The sequence below is a fragment of the Drosophila sulfurigaster genome, chromosome 2R (assembly GCF_023558435.1).
Source record: "Drosophila sulfurigaster albostrigata strain 15112-1811.04 chromosome 2R, ASM2355843v2, whole genome shotgun sequence".
In the NCBI taxonomy this organism is placed as follows: Eukaryota; Metazoa; Arthropoda; class Insecta; order Diptera; family Drosophilidae; genus Drosophila; species Drosophila sulfurigaster.
Genome location: NC_084882.1, coordinates 31,804,050 through 31,822,694, shown reverse-complemented (window position 1 = coordinate 31,822,694; position 18,645 = coordinate 31,804,050). Strand labels below are relative to the sequence as shown.

The 18,645-nt window shown below is 39.7% G+C and overlaps 5 protein-coding genes across 7 annotated transcripts; 1 reads left to right on the top strand and 4 right to left on the bottom strand.

Annotated features, from left to right (window-relative positions):
• Positions 1–5,429: 5,429 nt before the first annotated feature.
• Positions 5,430–9,887, bottom strand: LOC133839453 (uncharacterized). The gene is given in 9 exon segments (XM_062271035.1): positions 5,430–6,458; positions 6,523–6,631; positions 6,695–6,755; positions 6,757–6,860; positions 7,376–7,495; positions 7,556–8,204; positions 8,206–8,469; positions 9,250–9,398; positions 9,474–9,887. Coding segments are annotated over 9 exon segments (1,764 nt in total). The 5' UTR covers positions 9,538–9,887; the 3' UTR covers positions 5,430–6,214.
• A 349-nt stretch (positions 9,888–10,236) lies between these two features.
• LOC133839454 (septin-2) lies at positions 10,237–12,267 on the bottom strand. Its single transcript, XM_062271036.1, has 2 exons — positions 12,036–12,267; positions 10,237–11,569 (listed from the first exon to the last, which is right to left on the bottom strand). Exons 1-2 carry the CDS (start codon positions 12,181–12,183, stop codon positions 10,458–10,460), a joined length of 1,260 nt encoding a protein of 419 aa, XP_062127020.1. The 5' UTR covers positions 12,184–12,267; the 3' UTR covers positions 10,237–10,457.
• A 170-nt stretch (positions 12,268–12,437) lies between these two features.
• Positions 12,438–14,416, bottom strand: LOC133839455 (septin-2-like). 3 transcript variants are annotated; one of them, XM_062271037.1, is made up of 3 exons: positions 14,134–14,416; positions 13,741–14,053; positions 12,438–13,676 (listed from the first exon to the last, which is right to left on the bottom strand). In XM_062271037.1, exons 2-3 carry the CDS (start codon positions 13,883–13,885, stop codon positions 12,565–12,567), a joined length of 1,257 nt encoding a protein of 418 aa, XP_062127021.1. In that variant the 5' UTR covers positions 13,886–14,053; positions 14,134–14,416; the 3' UTR covers positions 12,438–12,564. The 3 variants fall into 3 exon arrangements, with proteins under 3 accessions (XP_062127021.1, XP_062127022.1, XP_062127023.1); XM_062271038.1 differs by having other exon boundaries at positions 13,741–13,928; XM_062271039.1 differs by having other exon boundaries at positions 13,741–13,855.
• Positions 14,417–14,498: 82 nt separating this feature from the next.
• Positions 14,499–16,887, top strand: LOC133839451 (signal recognition particle subunit SRP72). Its single transcript, XM_062271031.1, is given in 5 exon segments — positions 14,499–14,698; positions 14,769–15,811; positions 15,937–15,948; positions 15,950–16,620; positions 16,678–16,887. Coding segments are annotated over 5 exon segments (1,968 nt in total). The 5' UTR covers positions 14,499–14,586; the 3' UTR covers positions 16,808–16,887.
• LOC133839456 (pseudouridylate synthase 1 homolog) lies at positions 16,801–18,529 on the bottom strand. Its single transcript, XM_062271040.1, has 4 exons — positions 18,393–18,529; positions 17,842–18,328; positions 17,508–17,784; positions 16,801–17,432 (listed from the first exon to the last, which is right to left on the bottom strand). The coding sequence occupies exons 2-4, from the start codon at positions 18,269–18,271 to the stop codon at positions 16,904–16,906; spliced, it is 1,236 nt and encodes a 411-aa protein (XP_062127024.1). The 5' UTR covers positions 18,272–18,328; positions 18,393–18,529; the 3' UTR covers positions 16,801–16,903.
• Between the last annotated feature and the right edge of the window lie 116 nt (positions 18,530–18,645).

Genomic DNA, 18,645 nt, shown 5'->3' with positions numbered 1-18,645 from the left:
ACCGTCTTCTACCGTAACAACAACAGAATCTACAACTACAGAGTCTACAACACCAACTTCTACAATTACAACAACAGAATCCACAACACCATCTTCTACAGTAACAACTACAGAATCTACAACACCAACTTCTACAATTACAACTACCGAATCCACAACACCAACTTCTACCGTAACAACTACAGAATCTACAACCCCAACTTCTACCGTAACAACTACAGAATCTACAACACCAACTTCTACAATTACAACTACAGAATCTACAACACCAACTTCTACAATTACAACTACAGAATCTACAACACCAACTTCTACAATTACAACTACCGAATCCACAACACCAACAATATCTTCTACGTTATCATTGTGTGAAACAGATCCCTTGCTGCCAATATGTACCGCTACAACATCAACTTCTACTATTACAACTACAGAATCTGCAACCCCAACTTCTACCGTAACAACTTCAGAATCTACAACCCCAACTTCTACCGTAACAACTACAGAGTCTACAACACCAACTTCTACAATTACAACTACAGAATCTACAACACCAACATCTACCGTAACAACTACAGAATCTACAACACCAACTTCACGGTAACAACTACAGAATCTACAACACCAACATCTACCGTAACAACTACAGAATCTACAACACCAACATCTACCGTAACAACTACAGAATCTACAACACCAACTTCTACAATTACAACTACAGAGTCTACAACACCAACTTCTACAATTACAACTACAGAATCTACAACACCGTCTTCTACCGTAACAACCACAGAATCTACAACTACAGAATCTACAACACCAACTTCTACGGTAACAACTACAGAATCTACAACACCAACATCTACCGGAACAACTACAGAATCTACAACACCAACCTCTACCGTAACAACTACAGAGTCTACAACACCAACTTCTACAATTACAACTACAGAATCTACAACACCATCTTCTACCGTAACATCTACAGAATCTACAACACCAACTTCTACAATTACAACTACAGAATCTACAACACCGTCTTCTACCGTAACAACAACAGAATCTACAACTACAGAATCTACAACACCAACTTCTACGGTAACAACTACAGAATCTACAACACCAACATCTACCGTAACAACTACAGAATCTACAACACCAACCTCTACCGTAACAACTACAGAGTCTACAACACCAACTTCTACAATTACAACTACAGAATCTACAACACCAACTTCTACAATTACAACTACAGAATCTACAACCCCAACTTCTACCGTAACAACTACAGAATCTACAACACCAACTTCTACAATTACAACTACAGAATCTACAACACCAACTTCTACAATTACAACTACAGAATCTACAACACCAACTTCTACAATTACAACTACCGAATCCACAACACCAACAATATCTTCTACGTTATCATTGTGTGAAACAGATCCCTTGCTGCCAATATGTACCGCTACAACATCAACTTCTACTATTACAACTACAGAATCTACAACACCAACTTCTACAATTACAACTACAGAATCTACAACACCATCTTCTACCGTAACAACTACAGAATCTACAACACCAACTTCTACAATTACAACTACAGAATCTACAACACCAACTTCTACAATTACAACTACCGAATCCACAACACCAACAATATCTTCTACGTTATCATTGTGTGAAACAGATCCCTTGCTGCCAATATGTACCGCTACAACATCAACTTCTACTATTACAACTACAGAATCTACAACACCAACTTCTACAATTACAACTACAGAATCTACAACACCGTCTTCTACCGTAACAACCACAGAATCTACAACTACAGAATCTACAACACCAACTTCTACGGTAACAACTACAGAATCTACAACACCAACATCTACCGGAACAACTACAGAATCTACAACACCAACCTCTACCATAACAACTACAGAGTCTACAACACCAACTTCTACAATTACAACTACAGAATCTACAACACCATCTTCTACCGTAACATCTACAGAATCTACAACACCAACTTCTACAATTACAACTACAGAATCTACAACACCGTCTTCTACCGTAACAACAACAGAATCTACAACTACAGAATCTACAACACCAACTTCTACGGTAACAACTACAGAATCTACAACACCAACATCTACCGTAACAACTACAGAATCTACAACACCAACCTCTACCGTAACAACTACAGAGTCTACAACACCAACTTCTACAATTACAACTACAGAATCCACAACACCAACTTCTACAATTACAACTACAGAATCTACAACCCCAACTTCTACCGTAACAACTACAGAATCTACAACACCAACTTCTACAATTACAACTACAGAATCTACAACACCAACTTCTACAATTACAACTACAGAATCTACAACACCAACTTCTACAATTACAACTACCGAATCCACAACACCAACAATATCTTCTACGTTATCATTGTGTGAAACAGATCCCTACTGCCAAATGTACCGCTACAACATCAACTTCTACTATTACAACTACAGAATCTACAACACCAACTTCTACAATTACAACTACAGAATCTACAACACCAACTTCTACAATTACAACTACAGAATCTACAACACCGTCTTCTACCGTAACAACAACAGAATCTACAACTACAGAATCTACAACACCAACTTCTACGGTAACAACTACAGAATCTACAACACCAACATCTACCGTAACAACTACAGAATCTACAACACCAACATCTACCGTAACAACTACAGAATCTACAACACCAACTTCTACTATTACAACTACAGAATCTACAACACCATCTTCTACCGTAACAACTACAGAATCTACAGCACCAACTTCTTTAATTACAACTACAGAATCTACAACACCATCTTCTTCGGTAACAACTACAGAATCTACAACACCAACTTCTACCGTAACAACCACAGAATCTACAACACCAACTTCTACCGTAACAACTACAGAATCTACAACACCAACATCTACCGTAACAACTACAGAATCTACAACACCAACATCTACCGTAACAACTACAGAATCTACAACAGCAACTTCTACTATTACAACTAGAGAATCTACAACACCATCTTCTACCGTAATAACTACAGAATCTACCACACCAACTTCTACAATTACAACTACAGAATCTACAACACCATCTTCTACCGTAACAACTACAGAATCTACAACACCAACATCTACCGTAACAACTACAGAATCTACAACACCAACTTCTACCGTAACAACTACAGAATCTACAACATCAACATCTACCGTAACAACTACAGAATCTACAACACCAACATCGACCGTTACAACTACAGAATCTACAACACCAACTTCTACCGTAACAACTACAGAATCTACAACACCAACTTCTACAATTACAACTACAGAATCTACAACACCATCTTCTACCGTAACAACTACAGAATCTACAACACCAACTTCTACGGTAACAACTACAGAATCTACAACACCAACATCTACCGTAACAACTACAGAATCTACAACACCAACTTCTACTGTAACAACTACAGAATCTACAACACCATCTTCTACCGTAACAACTACAGAATCTACAACACCATCCTCTACCGTAACAACAACAGAATCTACAACTACAGAGTCTACAACACCAACTTCTACAATTACAACTACAGAATCTACAACACCAACTTCTACAATTACAACTACAGAATCTACAACACCGTCTTCTACCGTAACAACAACAGAATCTACAACTACAGAGTCTACAACACCAACTTCTACAATTACAACTACCGAATCCACAACACCAACTTCTACAATTACAACTACAGAATCTACAACCCCAACTTCTACCGTAACAACTACAGAATCTACAACACCAACTTCTACAATTACAACTACAGAATCTACAACACCAACTTCTACCGTAACAACTACAGAATCTACAACACCAACTTCTACCGTAACAACTACAGAATCTATCACACCAACATCTACCGTAACAACTACAGACTCTACAACACCAACATCGACCGTTACAACTACTGAATCAACAACACCAACTTCTACCGTAACAACCACAGAATCTACAACACCAACTTCTACCATAACAACTACAGAATCTACAACACCAACTTCTACCGTAACAACTACAGAATCTACAACACCAACTTCTACCGTAACAACCACAGAATCTACAACACCAACTTCTACCGTAACAACAACAGAATCTACAACTACAGAGTCTACAACACCAACTTCTACAATTACAACTACCAGAATCTACAACACCAACTTCTACTATTACAACTACAGAATCTACAACACCAACTTCTACCGTAACAACTACAGAATCTACAACACCAACTTCTACAATTACAACTACAGAATCTACAACCCCAACTTCTACCGTAACAACTACAGAATCTACAACACCAACTTCTACCGTAACAACTACAGAATCTACAACACCAACATCTACCGTAACAACTACAGAATCTACAACACCAACATCGACCGTTACAACTACTGAATCAACAACACCAACTTCTACCGTAACAACCACAGAATCTACAACACCAACTTCTACCATAACAACTACAGAATCTACAATACCAACTTCTACCGTAACAACTACAGAATCTACAACACCAACTTCTACCGTAACAACTACAGAATCTACAACACCAACTTCTACCGTAACAACTACAGAATCTACAACACCAACTTCTACCGTAACAACTACAGAATCTACAACACCAACTTCTACCGTAACAACTACTATCTACAGTAATCACTACAGATTCTACAACGTCTACTACACCTTCCAATTCACCATCACCATAATCACCACCACACTCACCATCACCGATTACCTCGACCACCTTTTATAATTCCAGCACCTTTACCAATATTCCTCCCCACCTGTTTCCCTCCTATCCCCACCACCACCACCACTATCAACCTTGGCTCCTCTTCCACCATTTATACCCAATCTTCCTATTCCAAACTTATTTCCCTTTCCAACATTTTTGAGATCTGTCCCATATGAACAAAAATTATAAGAATAAAATATATGGATTTTGAAATAAAATTGAAGCACATACTAATACTACCACAAATTTTCCATGTTTTTCATCTTTATATATAACATGGTGTTGACTTTGATGTTTAATTAGAGACGATGGTAGAACATTCATGTTTGCACTATATACAGCAAAGTTAATACCAGGAATCCTAGGAAGCGGTTTATAATAAAATCACAAGCATAGTCAATCGCTCTCGAATTCCAATCGCAGCGCTCTGACTGAGGTTATGGTTGACTCTTCAACTGTCAGCAGTCCATGTTAGCAGACAACATGATTCGTTAATGCTGAAATTATTTAAGAAATTACTAATTGAAACAGAAATATCACAAACGATTTTTATATGTTCACATATAAGTATTTACTTGTATGTCATTCTATTAAGAATTTTTATTTTCATCGGCACAAACCATGTGGTATTATAATAATTTAGTTTTTTCGTCTCGATCGTGTTCTTCTTATTTTTTTTTTTGTTTGAAACATACAAATATACTGTTAGTTCTATCACAATGAATATATTATGTTTTGCGTTTTTTTGTTGCTTGTATGTATGTAGGTGTTTTGTTATGTATTTCGTGTATCTTTGTCTTATAGTTTTTCGAGAGCTTGAGGGGATTTGCCCTTATATTGCATACAATCTTTCAATGCTTTGACTTGATACAAACAATTTAATAGCAGTAAGTTCTTGCATTTTCTTGTTGCTTTTTTTAGAACAAAGACAGTCTTTTACAACATTTTATGAGAATATCAGCTGTGTCCATAGACTTTTTCTACATTTGCTTTCAATAAATGAAATGTCAATTTTTTTTGTTTGTTTTTTTGACAATTGTGGTGAGCATGTTAAGTGTGCGTTTTTTGATGTGTGAGAAAGATGGTTAAAGACAAGTTAAGGGGCAACAAGGTAACAAAAAATATAAAGTATAAAATGAATAAGAGATTGTGAAGCACACTATCAAAATAACCATATTTTATAATATGCAAATGACGTAAAAAGTACGAAACTCACCGATTCAAAAATCAAATTGGATAACTTACGACTAGTAAATTAAATTAAATTAAATTGGTTAAATGATACGATTATATAACAAATAATGCTACAATAGCGATCGCAATAAGAGTAATTAATTGAACGTATTGTAGCGCAAACTGCTGTCCACTTCGCCAGCATTATCGCCAAATCCACCGCCTTCACGTGGTGATGGCTGATCGGCAATGAGATCCGTGCTAGACTGTGAATAGCGACGCCACCTGGGCCATGGCCACGCATCGCGTATGCTGTCAATCAATCGCTGCTGGAATGTCTTGTATTCCATGTCCACCGATTGCGTGTCACCGAAATTGAAATCGGCCACTTCCACATTAAACCTTAAGTAAAAAAAAAACATTTTAAATCAATACTTTCTGAAATGGAAACTCCCGAAAAACTCACCGATTGCCACTTTGGATATAGTATGCAGCGCCAAAGATGACTAGACAAACGGCGACGAGAGTGCAAGCAATGGGCACAACTACCACCGAGAGTTGTGACTGTCGTTTTGCTAAAGCATAACAAAAACATCAAGTTAACAACATATTAAAGCGAAGCGTATTAAATCTCTTACCTTCGTAGATATTAACGGTGACCTGATTGACAGTCTCCGAAACTTCGTTGCGTATGAAAAAACAATATAGCCCGACTCTCTACATAGTAGCGCCTAAAGTCAATTTCGTTTTGGTCTTGCTTAATATATGGGCTGCACGTCTCGTTGCCTGTGGCATTGTAAGGTGCTGCAAAGTGAATACAATGGAATTAAGTTAACAACAAAATAACATACATCAAATGAAAAACTTAATATAAAGAATCGTATCGTTGTTATATGACTGTGACTTATCAACAAACCAATACCAACCTATCATCACTTTTTATAATTAATTATTTATACAAAAAACAATATAACCGAACCTTAAGATAGTTGATGTTTTGTAAACTCGTCCAACTACTGTAATCTCTTATTCTGTTATAAAGCTTTCTGACACCGCCTAGGGAAGAGTAAAAGGGGGCGATTTGTCTTTACTCACTTACTGCATTATCAACGAACTCAAATGTTAAGCGATATGCGGCTTTTTTAATGAAACGGATTACCCACGATTCTATCTTCTACCAATTAAAATTGATCCCAACACGGATTATTCTGAGATAAGCACTGAAGTATGATTTTCTTTCAGCACTGCTAGAAGACACGAACCATTTGTTGCTCAAACATGTTCCCAACTCTAATAATTATATCACTGTTAGTACATACCATTAAACGCCAATGTGCAGTATTCGAAAGGCGGAGAGCCCTTGAAATTGACTTTGAGTTCCGTGAGCTTCCAGTGCTCCACCCAATTCTTTCCAGTGGTGCCAAAATTCGAAATGGGTGCTGAAAATTATTAAATTATAATATGCTTTTTTTTTACTAAATGTTTATTATAGTACTCACTTTTGGAGATAATACGATGTTGGAAAACGCCATAAGTGTTGTTTGCATCTTTGGCAATCACGTTGCCATCAATGCAATTGAAAGGCGGCGCCGGAGCTGGCAATAGCTGAATCTTGCGTACGCCCAAGGGATTTACTAAAGCTACGGATGAGTTGGCATCAGCAGTGTTGTTGTTGCTCTCGAGTTGTTTTTGTTTGGCAACTGATAAATTCAAACCAAGCAATGCGGCATTTGCGTGCATTGTTTGGTTCAAGTCACGTCTGCGACGACGCGATTGTTTTGGCTTTGTTGTCGTTGTTGGCTTTGTTGTTGTTGTTGTTGTAGCTGGATGTGTGGTTGTGGCTAGTGTTGTTGTGGTTGTCGCGGGAGTAGTCGACGTTGTTGTTGTTGCGGGCGTTGTCGTCGAGGTAGTAGAAGTTGTAGTTGTTGTAGTGGTAGTTGTCGTCGTCGTCGTTGTTGTGGTTGTCGTTGATGTTGTGGGCTCTGGCGGGGCATTGGGTGAGGCAACAACCAAAACTCCAATGTTATAGTATTGATTAGCCTCGGAGTATATTGCTTGATATTCATAGGCATGCGACATGCCCAGATATGTACAATTTTGGAACCAATAGGTATTGACATAGTAGTTATTCTCCTTTAAAAAAATTATAATCAGCCGGCCACAGATCAATGCGGTGATTTACCATATCCTGTGTGGACACAAAATCATCCTGGCGCACCTTTTCATGCTGTATCAGCTGCAAGCTGCCCGTCAGCGAATCGACGAGTTCGAAGTTTTGTTCAGCTTGAGCAACTGAAAACCACATGATGTATTCCTCGTAAACGGTGACTTCCAAACGATGAGTCCCGAGTTTTGATGCATCCCTGGGATATTTTACAGTCCAATTGCTGATCGGTTCAGAGATCGCGAATTCCTGAATTTTCAAAGAAGACAACAACAGCAAATATGTATTCATTAATTTTGATGTGACGCAGTTTAATTAGAGGAGAACCAGTATTTGCGACGGCGCATTAAATTAATTGATCTTGTCGAGTCCACTGAGCGCATAATACCTTTGGGAAAAGGCTGTCAAAACGTGCCAGGCACCAACAAAAACCAAACTAGCCTATCAAGTGACGCAGAATTTGCATTGTAAATGCGATATATCGAGTGAATAGATGTCAATTAAAGCGTTTTGCTATAAATAGCGCTGGGGAAATACCGGGGGAATATACATGTGCATTACATTTGAATGTATTTGCACCAAGCTTTAGAAGATAATGCCATACAATGCATACAACATAAGTTATTATAATATTAATAAAAGTGGAAGTATTTCCGACTTCGAAATATGCTGGCAATTATTTTACTATTGACTTTGTAAAAATTGTTCTAACTCATTTTTTTTTAGCTTTGGGGTCTAAAACATTAAAGTTAGATGCTATTAGATGGTATCTTAGAGTCGACTACAGTTTTCCTATTTTTCTTTTTTTATCATAGCAAAAAGAGAAATATATAGAACAGGTATAGGGCATAAAGAGTTCGTTGCGACAATCACGTCGAGTGCTTTGTCCCCCTTTTTGCATATGTGTGTGCACAATTAGTCATAACAATTAGATTGTTGTTCATGTTAAGCGGGTTGTGTTTGTATGACTTTATGGTAAAATCGACGCTTTCTTTTGCTATTATTGTTATTTACTGTTGACTTGTTTACCTCTTTTTGGCCACCGCTCGCCTTCCACGCAAATTTGTAGGTGCCCTTTTCGGCCACTTTATTGCCATCGTAGAGTGTGGCCGATACGTTCACAGTCGATCCAAATAGGATATGTTTAGGTGCCGTTATAACAACGTGCTTACAATTAACTGAAACGGGGTGAAAAATATTATCCACAATTATTGTAAGTTTTCATTAGCATTATTCATGTTTTGTTTGTTTACCTGTATGGAAAAGAACGCATATCACTGAAATTATTTCTAGCACTCTATTGCTCATGCTAAGCATTTTTGCAAAGCAATAAAATGGGTAGTAGTAATATAGGGGTCTGGAATATCCGACACTTTCCGCATATAATGAAAAACCACTTTTGTAACACTCTCCTCAACACTCGTAGCAACCCCCGCCCCAAGAAAGAAAAACAAAAAAAAACACTCACACAAAACACAAAATTCTAATTGGATTTCCCAGCGATCTCACAGCCACGTTGAAAACTACACGAGATGGTAGAACTATTTTAGTTAGCTTGCGTTTGCTATTGCTTTTACTTTATTGGCTTTTTAATGTTTTTGTATGCCTATTATTGCGTTTTCGTTTATTTTACAGAACTGCAAGTGAATCGCAATAGCAGAAGTGTGACCGCATGATTTACTTCAAAAAAATACCACTAGCAAACATATACCACAATATTTACAACTGTTAATCAATGCAAGAATCCTTTTTTGTAATTCTGGCAACGCTACTAAGCCGGCTATTTATTCTTAAAACACAAATTTATAAATAGATTCGCCTGTACAAGAATTGTTTGATTTGTATCCTTTTTAACTATAGATAATTATGTTATTTAAATCGATCTTGTTAAATTAGGGCAATTGAAAAATTGTAGCGTTGAATAAAACCGTTTGGAGTCAGTTCGCTCACGCACCTCAAATTAACCATCTACTCATCGGTCCTTAAAACATGTGGCAACGCTGCTGATTGAAACAGTTTTTATTTTTAAAATACTAAGTTCGTTTATTCGTTAGTTGTAAATAATTATACATATATGTATTATGTATGTATGTTGGTGTGTATATGTTAATATTTAAAGTAAACTTAATAGCATAAATGAAATACAACGAGATGAAAAAAGCAATAATTACTTTGGAATAAGCAAAACGCACAAAATACTCGAAGATATTGTTCAAAGACATTTTACAATGCGTCGTCTACTTCTTCTTGCTCTTGCCCAGCGTCAGTGTATGATGAGCTGTAGCCAACTGCTGCTTGCGCCTCTGGAAATCGATGTAGTCCTCTTCCAGCGCTTTGCGAGATTCCTCAAGTTTGCGTTTTTCCTCAGCATGATCACGCTTGAGTTTCTCAAACTTCAAATGCAAATCCTTCTCACTGTCCTTAAGCTCAGCCTCCTTTTCCTTAACGCGCTGCACAAACATCTGACGCACTTCCTCTTCCTTGGACTGCAATTCAGCCAGATGATTGGAGCGCTTGGCTTCGAATGTTTGTTGGAACGAGACAGGCTTGTTCTCGCTATCCACATCACTGAAGCCCATCTGCTCTAGTCGCTTTTGTCGATAGAGTTCGTAATGTCTTGTGTGCGTTTTCTCACGCATATCTTCCATATTGGTGCGAATAAGCATCTCTCGCAGCTTCACAAAATCGCAATGTGTCTCGTTCTCCACTTGGACGGTACCCCAGGGGTACTGACGAGCACGGATGAGTTTATTTCCCACCTTAATAAACTCAGTGCTGCCAACAACAGCAAAGGGAATATGCGCATTCATCAAACTATTGGTGTCTGCAACAGTTTCGTCGTCAGTAGGAAACTGATAGATGTGAACGCCATTGCTGTTGAGTTCCTGGATGATCTTGGCCTTAAATCGTTGCAGTTCCGCCTTGGAAATAGTATCAGCTTTGGCAATCACTGGAATAATGTTAACCTTGCTGTCCAGCTTCTTCATGCAGACCAAATCCAAAGACTTCAAGCCGTGTCCCGTTGGACAAATAAAGTAGAGGCAAATATGTATGCGACTGTCATGACATGTGACAAGTGATCGCTTAATCTTGAGCTCTTCCTGCAAATAATTCTCGAACTGGGCATCAATGTAGTCGACGACTGCCTTGAAAGAATCATCCTTGTTAATCTGATCTCCATATCCGACAGTATCGCAAATCGTCAGCTTAAGTCGAACGTTACTCTCTTGTAGCTCGTAAGTGTGAGCCTTCAATTTAACGCTGGGTAAGGTGTGAGGGCTCGGCGTGGACTCGAAACTGGTGTTGAACAGTGTGTCCATCAATGTGGATTTGCCAAGACCGGTCTCGCCTGCAATTCAAGGAAAATTAAGGAGGGTGAAAACGGGGCCATATTAGACAAGACATGTGTTTCAAGCGATATGCTTAGAGAGATCTCAAGTGGCTTCAATTGGGCACTGCATAAATATTTGTGTCAGGGTGAAATTGTAGAAAGCAATTGATGAAAATCGATTGCTAGACACTTTGCATATTAATCTACTCTACAACGATTTCAATGTTTACACGTACACACACATATACACGTGCATAAGTATATGTATGCGAGTGTATATGTAAGTGACTCAGGGAGTGTTGCTCTGCTTTAAAATGTTGTGTGCAATGCACTTCTCTCTGAAGCAAGCTAAATATTTCTCATCGTTGATTCACATATTGCACACATAGACAATGCCGCATACACACATTCGGTGGGCACCCACACTTATACACGCATGCCAGCAAATCTTTAAGTGTATATGCATACACACATACATACGCACCTATACACATGACGTTGAAAACGAATCCGTTTTGAACGCTTTTATTGACCAATTGATCGGGCAAACTATCGAATCCTACATGACCCGACTGCTTTAGAGTGCGTAAATGCATTTCCTTTTTGTTTACAAAATCAACTTCAGCCGACATTTTACAACAATTTCACAAAAAAACACGGATACAATAGATGCTCGCAAAGGCGTCGCCAGAGAGTGATTTTCTTGATATAATCAGCGTGGCCATATCTTGGATAACCAAATATACTGTTGTATTGCGCACAATGCTCGACTGTGACAGGGCTGTCTTTATTGTAAAAGCAAATTGCGTCAAGTTGGTCACACTATAAAATACGAATTTTAAATTCGCGGAAACTCCAGAGATTAAAAAAACATTATTGTTGTGCAAGAAAATACATTTATTTAAAATACAAAATTTGGTTGTTGTATTATATGAAATTAAAAATGGCATTAATCTAATCATAATAAAAATGCAGGAAATCCTTGAAGACATTGCTTATAGCCAATGTGTTTGCTATTTTTTCTTGCTTTTGCCCAGTGTCATGGTATTGTGGGAGGCAGCCACCTGTTGCTTACGCCTTTGAAATTCTAAAAATTCCTCTTCCAGAGCTTTGCGAGATTCTTCATGCTTACGTTTCTCCTCAGCATGATCATTCTTCAACTTTTCGAACTTTAAATGCAAATCTTTCTCGCTATCTTTGAGCTCCGTTTCCTTTTCCTTTACTCGCTGGACAAACATCTGGCGCACTTTCTCTTCCTTAGATTGCAATTCAGCCAAATGATTGGAGCGCTTGACCTCGAACGTTTGTTGAAATGAAACTGGCTTGTTCTCGCTGTCCACATCAATAAAACCCATCTGCTCTAAACGCTTCTGCCGATATAGTTCATAATGTTTTATGTGTGTCTTCTCGCGCATATCTTCCATATTGGTTCGAATGAGCATCTCTCGCAGCTTCACAAAATCGCAATGGTTTTCATTCTCGACTTGGACAGTACCCCAGGGATACTGACGAGCACGGATGAGTTTATTGCCCACCTTAATAAATTCAGTACTGCCAACAACAGCAAAGGGAAAATGCGCATTCATCAAGCTATTGGTATCTGCAACAGTTTCGTCGTCTGTGGGGAACTGATAGATCTGAACACCATTGCTCTTCAGTTCCTGGATGATTTTGGCCTTGAATCTTTGCAGTTCCTCCTTCGAAATAGTATCAGCTTTGGCAATCACTGGGATAATATTAACCTTGCTATCCAACTTCTTCATGCAGACCAAGTCCAAAGACTTTAAGCCGTGTCCCGTGGGACAGATAAAGTAGAGACAAATGTGAATGCGACTGTCATGGCACGTTGTAAGTGAGCGCTTAATTTTTAATTCTTCCTGCAAATAGATCTCGAACTGAACGTCGAGATAATCGACAACAGCTTTAAAAGAATCGTCCTTGTTGATCTGATCGCCATATCCAACAGTATCACAGATCGTCAGTTTAAGTCGAACATTACTTTCTTGTAATTCATAAGTGTGCGCTTTTAATTTAACACTGGGCAATATGTGAGGACTCGGCGTAGATTCGAAACTGGTATTAAACAGTGTATCCATTAATGTGGATTTGCCAAGACCAGTCTCGCCTAAAGTTAAAGAAATATTATTAATTAAAGTGTATAGAGACACATATAATTGTTACAAACTCACCTATACACATGATGTTGAATACAAATCCATTTTCAACGCTTTTATTAACCAACTGATCAGGCAGACTATCAAATCCCACATGTCCTGACGGTTTCAGCGATCGAAAATTTGGTTCCTTTTTGTTTGCAGTATCAATTGCAGACATTTTAGAAAGAATTTCACACAAGATTATCACAAACTTCTTAGAGCTGTTTTTGTTTAAGGTTAAAATGTTATCTAATGATATTACTATAACACTTTAATTAGGTTTATTGTATTATTGCAAAATGAACTTTGATTGGGAGTTGTTGTACGCTCAATGATTGTCAGCAGACTGTATAATTTCGCCAAGAGGTTGCAGTTTTTATAAGCAAACAGGTAAGAGAAAAAAGATAATTTGCACAAGGGACTTACCCAGCATCTCCTTTTTAATCTCTGTGACAGCTGCAATACAAAACCTTATGTATATTCCGCGATATTTTACAAGGTGCAAGGCACCTACCTGCCTACTATAGCGGCCATTTTGTTGCGGAAACAACGGCAATTAATGTGTAATTTTCGGGTTTTTCGCTTTACTTGGGAACCGAAGATGTACTTAGTTATATATACATATTTAATTATTATTTCTTTAATATGAACGGCAGCTGTCGCTTATCATAATTTTCAAACAGAACTGCCTTTATTGCGATATCGGTCACACTATCGGGTCACAATGTGGTATAATTGATGGCACTTCAACAGTATATTTTGGTAAGCATGGTGCGGTCACGCTGTTGCTGATGTGTCCAGCTGTCAAAAAAAGTTGCAAACGAGGCGAAAGTTCACTGTCTGATATTAAATTTGTGCTAATATTTTTGTTTTAAAACTATGTCGAAAGACACAAATCCAAAAGAGGCGCTTATTAAAGCGGCCTACGCCGATGTGCACAAGTTTGGTCAGAATCAGGAGTTCGACAAAGCCGTTAAAGCCGTTAATCGCAGTAAGTAAATTTTTGTGAAGCATGTGTCGCAAAAATTCCCCCTCTAAACGTTTTTTTTTGTGTCTCCCAGTTTTAGGAGTTGCACCCGATGACCAAACGGCATTGCACTGCAAAGTTGTCTGCCTCATGCAACTGTCCAAGTTCGACGAAGCTCATAAGTTTATTGAGAAGAATCGTCTCAGCACATCGCTGATCTTTGAGAAATCCTACTGCGAGTATCGCTTGAACAAGCAACTGCAAGCGTTGAAGACCATCGATGATGCGGGTTTACCTCAACCGCTGCCACCCAAGCTCAAGGAGTTGCGCACTCAAATTCTGTATCGCCTGGAGCGCTATGATGACTGTCTGGATGCCTATAAGGATATTATTAAGAATACTAGCGATGAATATGAAGATGAACGTCGCACCAATCTAAGTGCAGTAGCTGCAAACTTGGCGTTAGACAAGGAAAAGGAAGTGCCCGATGTACCTGAGGACACCTACGAACAATATTTCAATAGCGCTTGCATTCAATCTAATCGCCAAAAGTTCGTGGAAGCCGAACGCAAGTTGCGCACTAGCGAGAAGTTGTGCCGCGAGTTTCTTGAGGAAGAGGGCGCCAGCGAGGAGGAAATACTTGAGGAGCTGGACGTGATACGTGTTCAGTTGGCATATTGTCTGCAGCAGCAGGGCAAGCTGAAGGAAGCCAGCGTTATTTACGCTGAATGCTTGCGTCACAAGCCGAAGGATGCAGCTCTCGTAGCGGTGGCCAGCAATAATGCGGTGGTCATCAATAAGGATCAAAATGTCTTTGATTCCAAGAAGAAAATACGCGCTGCCATGGCAGAAGCTTGCGAGCCAAAGCTGACATCGCGCCAAAAGCAAATTATTGCCTTAAACAATTGTTTGTTGGCACTTTATACAAATGCCAGCGATCAAGTGCAGCAGCTGACACAAAAACTGGTCACCAGCTATCCACAAGTCGAGTTTGAGGCTCTCCTAATACGCTGCAGTCAACTGGCCAAGGACAAGAAGCATAAGGATGCCATTGAGCAGTTGCAGAAATTTGCAGTCGCGAACAAGACGCATGCATTTGTTAGCAAATTCGCCATCATTCAGCTGCAGTTGCTGCAGGTAAGCAACTTAGTGCCTTCGTTAATCATTGGTTGAACGTAACGAAGAAATATTCGAAGCTTCTTCCTTATAATAATTGTATTTATTAGATGATCAACTTTTGAACTAAAATTTTTTGTTTACAGGGTAATCGCAAGGGATGCTATTGAAACGCTGCTGTCGCTGGGCGAAGCCAAGTACAAGCCTGGTGTTGTATCCGCACTCGTCTCGCTTTATCTAGGAACTGACAACAAGCCCGCTGCTTCCGACGTGCTCAAGTCGGCCGTGGAATGGTATAAGCAGAACAATGTCAGCAGCGGCGATTTGTCGGACATGTGGCGTCAAGCAGCCGAATTTCATTTGCGTGGTGGCGCTTCAGAGACGGCGGCCAGTTCGTTGGAGGAGCTGCTCAAGCTAAAGCCCAACGACATGAAGGTGTTGGCTCAGCTTGTTATTGCCTATGCGCAATTTAATCCCAAGCGTGCGCTGGAAATAAGTCGTCGTTTGCCCAAGCTAGAAACTTTGACCACTGCCTCGGAAATTGATGCACTCGAGGCGGCCAATTGGGTAATGTCCACCAAGGCGGCCAAGAAGTCGGCCAATGCCAAAATCGAACCCTCACCGAGCACACCGGCAGCTGAGAAGAAGAGCGCCAATCGCAAACGCAAAGGCAAACTCCCCAAGAACTATAATGCTGAAGTCGGACCCGATCCCGAACGCTGGTTGCCCAAATATGAGCGCACTGGATTCCGTAAGAAGCGTGGTGGCGCACGTGGCAAGGATGTCATCAAGGGCTCCCAGGGCATGGCCACGGGTGCAGCTGACCAATAGTAAGTGACAGTTACAATTATGCCAACGACTTTGCTAACTTATTTCTGTTTTTACAGCGACATGTCGAATCGCGCTAATTTGAGCAAGAACTCGCCTGCGACGCCAGTTTATCAGGAGCCAACTCCTGGTCCCAGGCAACAACATCGCAAGGGTGGACACAAGAAGAAGAAGGGTGGACGTTTCTAAACTTTAGCCGCATTTATTTTATACAATATGTTGCATTGCTATAAAAAATTACAATATGGGTCTTGAATTCAAAACTATAACTATGTTTACTTTTAACTATTCCTCGCCATCATCATCCTCGTTACTGTTCTTCTTTTGACCGCCGCCAGCTTCAGTTGTCGCCTCTTCCCTTCTCGTGTCGTACGAGTGATAATGCAGAGTACTCAGCCAATCCAATAGATTATTTTGCTCCGCTTCCGTTTTGTAAATATTCGCATAGATGTACTTCTCTATGAACTCACGCACTTGCTGCTCCTGCGCCTCCCAGGTGAGTGGCGAATGAATGCCATCCTTGCCATATCGGTCATTGTAGCGCTCATAGTGCACTGTATCCAAGACGAGGCCCAGACCAGGCGCCATTGGTAAATCAAGACGCTCCTCCGTCAACGCACGTTCCAGCGTCGCCGTCGTTGTGTTCCCTCGCACGATGGCAATAGTTAAGCCAACCATTTTTCGTATCTGATGCAGCATAAAGCTCTGACCCTTCACTTTCAGTGTTACGAATTCCACTCCTTGTGGACTCTGGAATGGCGTACTGCATGTAAAGGACATGATGAAGCGCTTGGCGGAGGGATCTAAAAAGTTTCTGTACACGAAGCGCAGCTTTAGTAAATCTGTTACAAATGCCTACAAATTAATTTGTCTAAACAGTGCAACTTACTTTTTACTCGTAAAGTTGTGAAAATTTTTCGTTCCCTCAAAAAGCTTGAGTGTCTCGCTGACTTTTTCCGTAAGTTCCGGGGGAATGCGATACGTCTCCTGATCCGGCGGCGTTTCCTCAGAACTTGAAGCAAATGCCACAGTGGGCAATGTGTAAGTGTAAGTGCGTGCATTGCACTGATCCTTGGCATTGAAGCCTTTGGTAACGCGTTCCACGCCGAACAAACGAATCTCCTCGGGCAAATCCTGATTGAATGCCTCTAAATTCAATTCCTCAGCTGCGAATTGGGAGATTCAATAAGCTCAAATTGAGATTAAAAGCATCTAAAACTCACGCAGCTTCACAGAGCACACTTGACGCGCCGCCGAGACGCCTTTATCAGTGCGTGCAGCACGTTGAAAGCACGCAATTTGCACCTGCTCAAAGGAATCCTCGGTGATCCATTTGTGCTTAAGCATCACCTTGAACAGTTCCTCCTCAATGGTTTGCATTCCGGGATTGCGTTGCATGCCAAAATAGTTAGCTCCACAATAGCTCAGCAGTATGGCGCTCTTCTTGCGCTTGATGCGATCCGCAGGATCAAAAGGAGCACGTTTTACGCCATTCGCCGCATCCTCGTCATCTTGTGTCTTCCAGTCCACCCACTTTTTACGCTTTAAAGTCCGCTTTACACGATTAGCTTCTTGTACATTTTTATTTTCAGCTTCCTTGGCCTCTTTTCTTGCCAATACGTCCTGTTCCAATTTGTCGAGGGCTTCGCTCATTGCAGCAGCAAAAGATTTGTGTCGTGACCGGCTAATAAAATTTGTTTTTTAGGCAAACTGTAGAGTTCATAAATTAGTTTATAATTTGTTAATTACTCGGCTTTAGGTCATTGGAATTCACCTGCCTTTCGGTAGCTGCTTAGCATGTGGTTTAACAGCATTAATTTATTTAATTTAATTCAGTAAATGTTAAACCTAACGAATTCCAAATTACACGTGCGTTTCTCTCTCGCTTATTGTATACAACACAGCTGTTGCATGATGGAAACATTGACAACCCTATAGTGCACTACAATAGATGGATTTACAATTAAGTAAGTTAATAGATATTCAATAAAAATATGATTATTAAAAAAATTTGCCAATTACTAAAC

What these genes read in the sequence shown, in the direction of transcription:
- LOC133839456 (XM_062271040.1), bottom strand. Translation starts at nt 18,271, where the DNA reads ATGAGCGAAGCCCTCGACAAATTGGAACAGGACGTATTGGCAAGAAAA. An exon ending in AGTGTGCTCTGTGAAGCTGC is followed by an intron (nt 17,785 to 17,841) that starts GTGAGTTTTAGA and finishes CCCAATTCGCAG; the next exon opens with CTGAGGAATTGAATTTAGAG. An exon ending in CACAACTTTACGAGTAAAAA is followed by an intron (nt 17,433 to 17,507) that starts GTAAGTTGCACT and finishes CTTCGTGTACAG; the next exon opens with AAACTTTTTAGATCCCTCCG.
- LOC133839454 (XM_062271036.1), bottom strand. Translation starts at nt 12,183, where the DNA reads ATGTCGGCTGAAGTTGATTTTGTAAACAAAAAGGAAATGCATTTACGC. An exon ending in TTTCAACGTCATGTGTATAG is followed by an intron (nt 11,570 to 12,035) that starts GTGCGTATGTAT and finishes CTTGAATTGCAG; the next exon opens with GCGAGACCGGTCTTGGCAAA.
- LOC133839455 (XM_062271037.1), bottom strand. Translation starts at nt 13,885, where the DNA reads ATGTCTGCAATTGATACTGCAAACAAAAAGGAACCAAATTTTCGATCG. An exon ending in ATTCAACATCATGTGTATAG is followed by an intron (nt 13,677 to 13,740) that starts GTGAGTTTGTAA and finishes CTTTAACTTTAG; the next exon opens with GCGAGACTGGTCTTGGCAAA.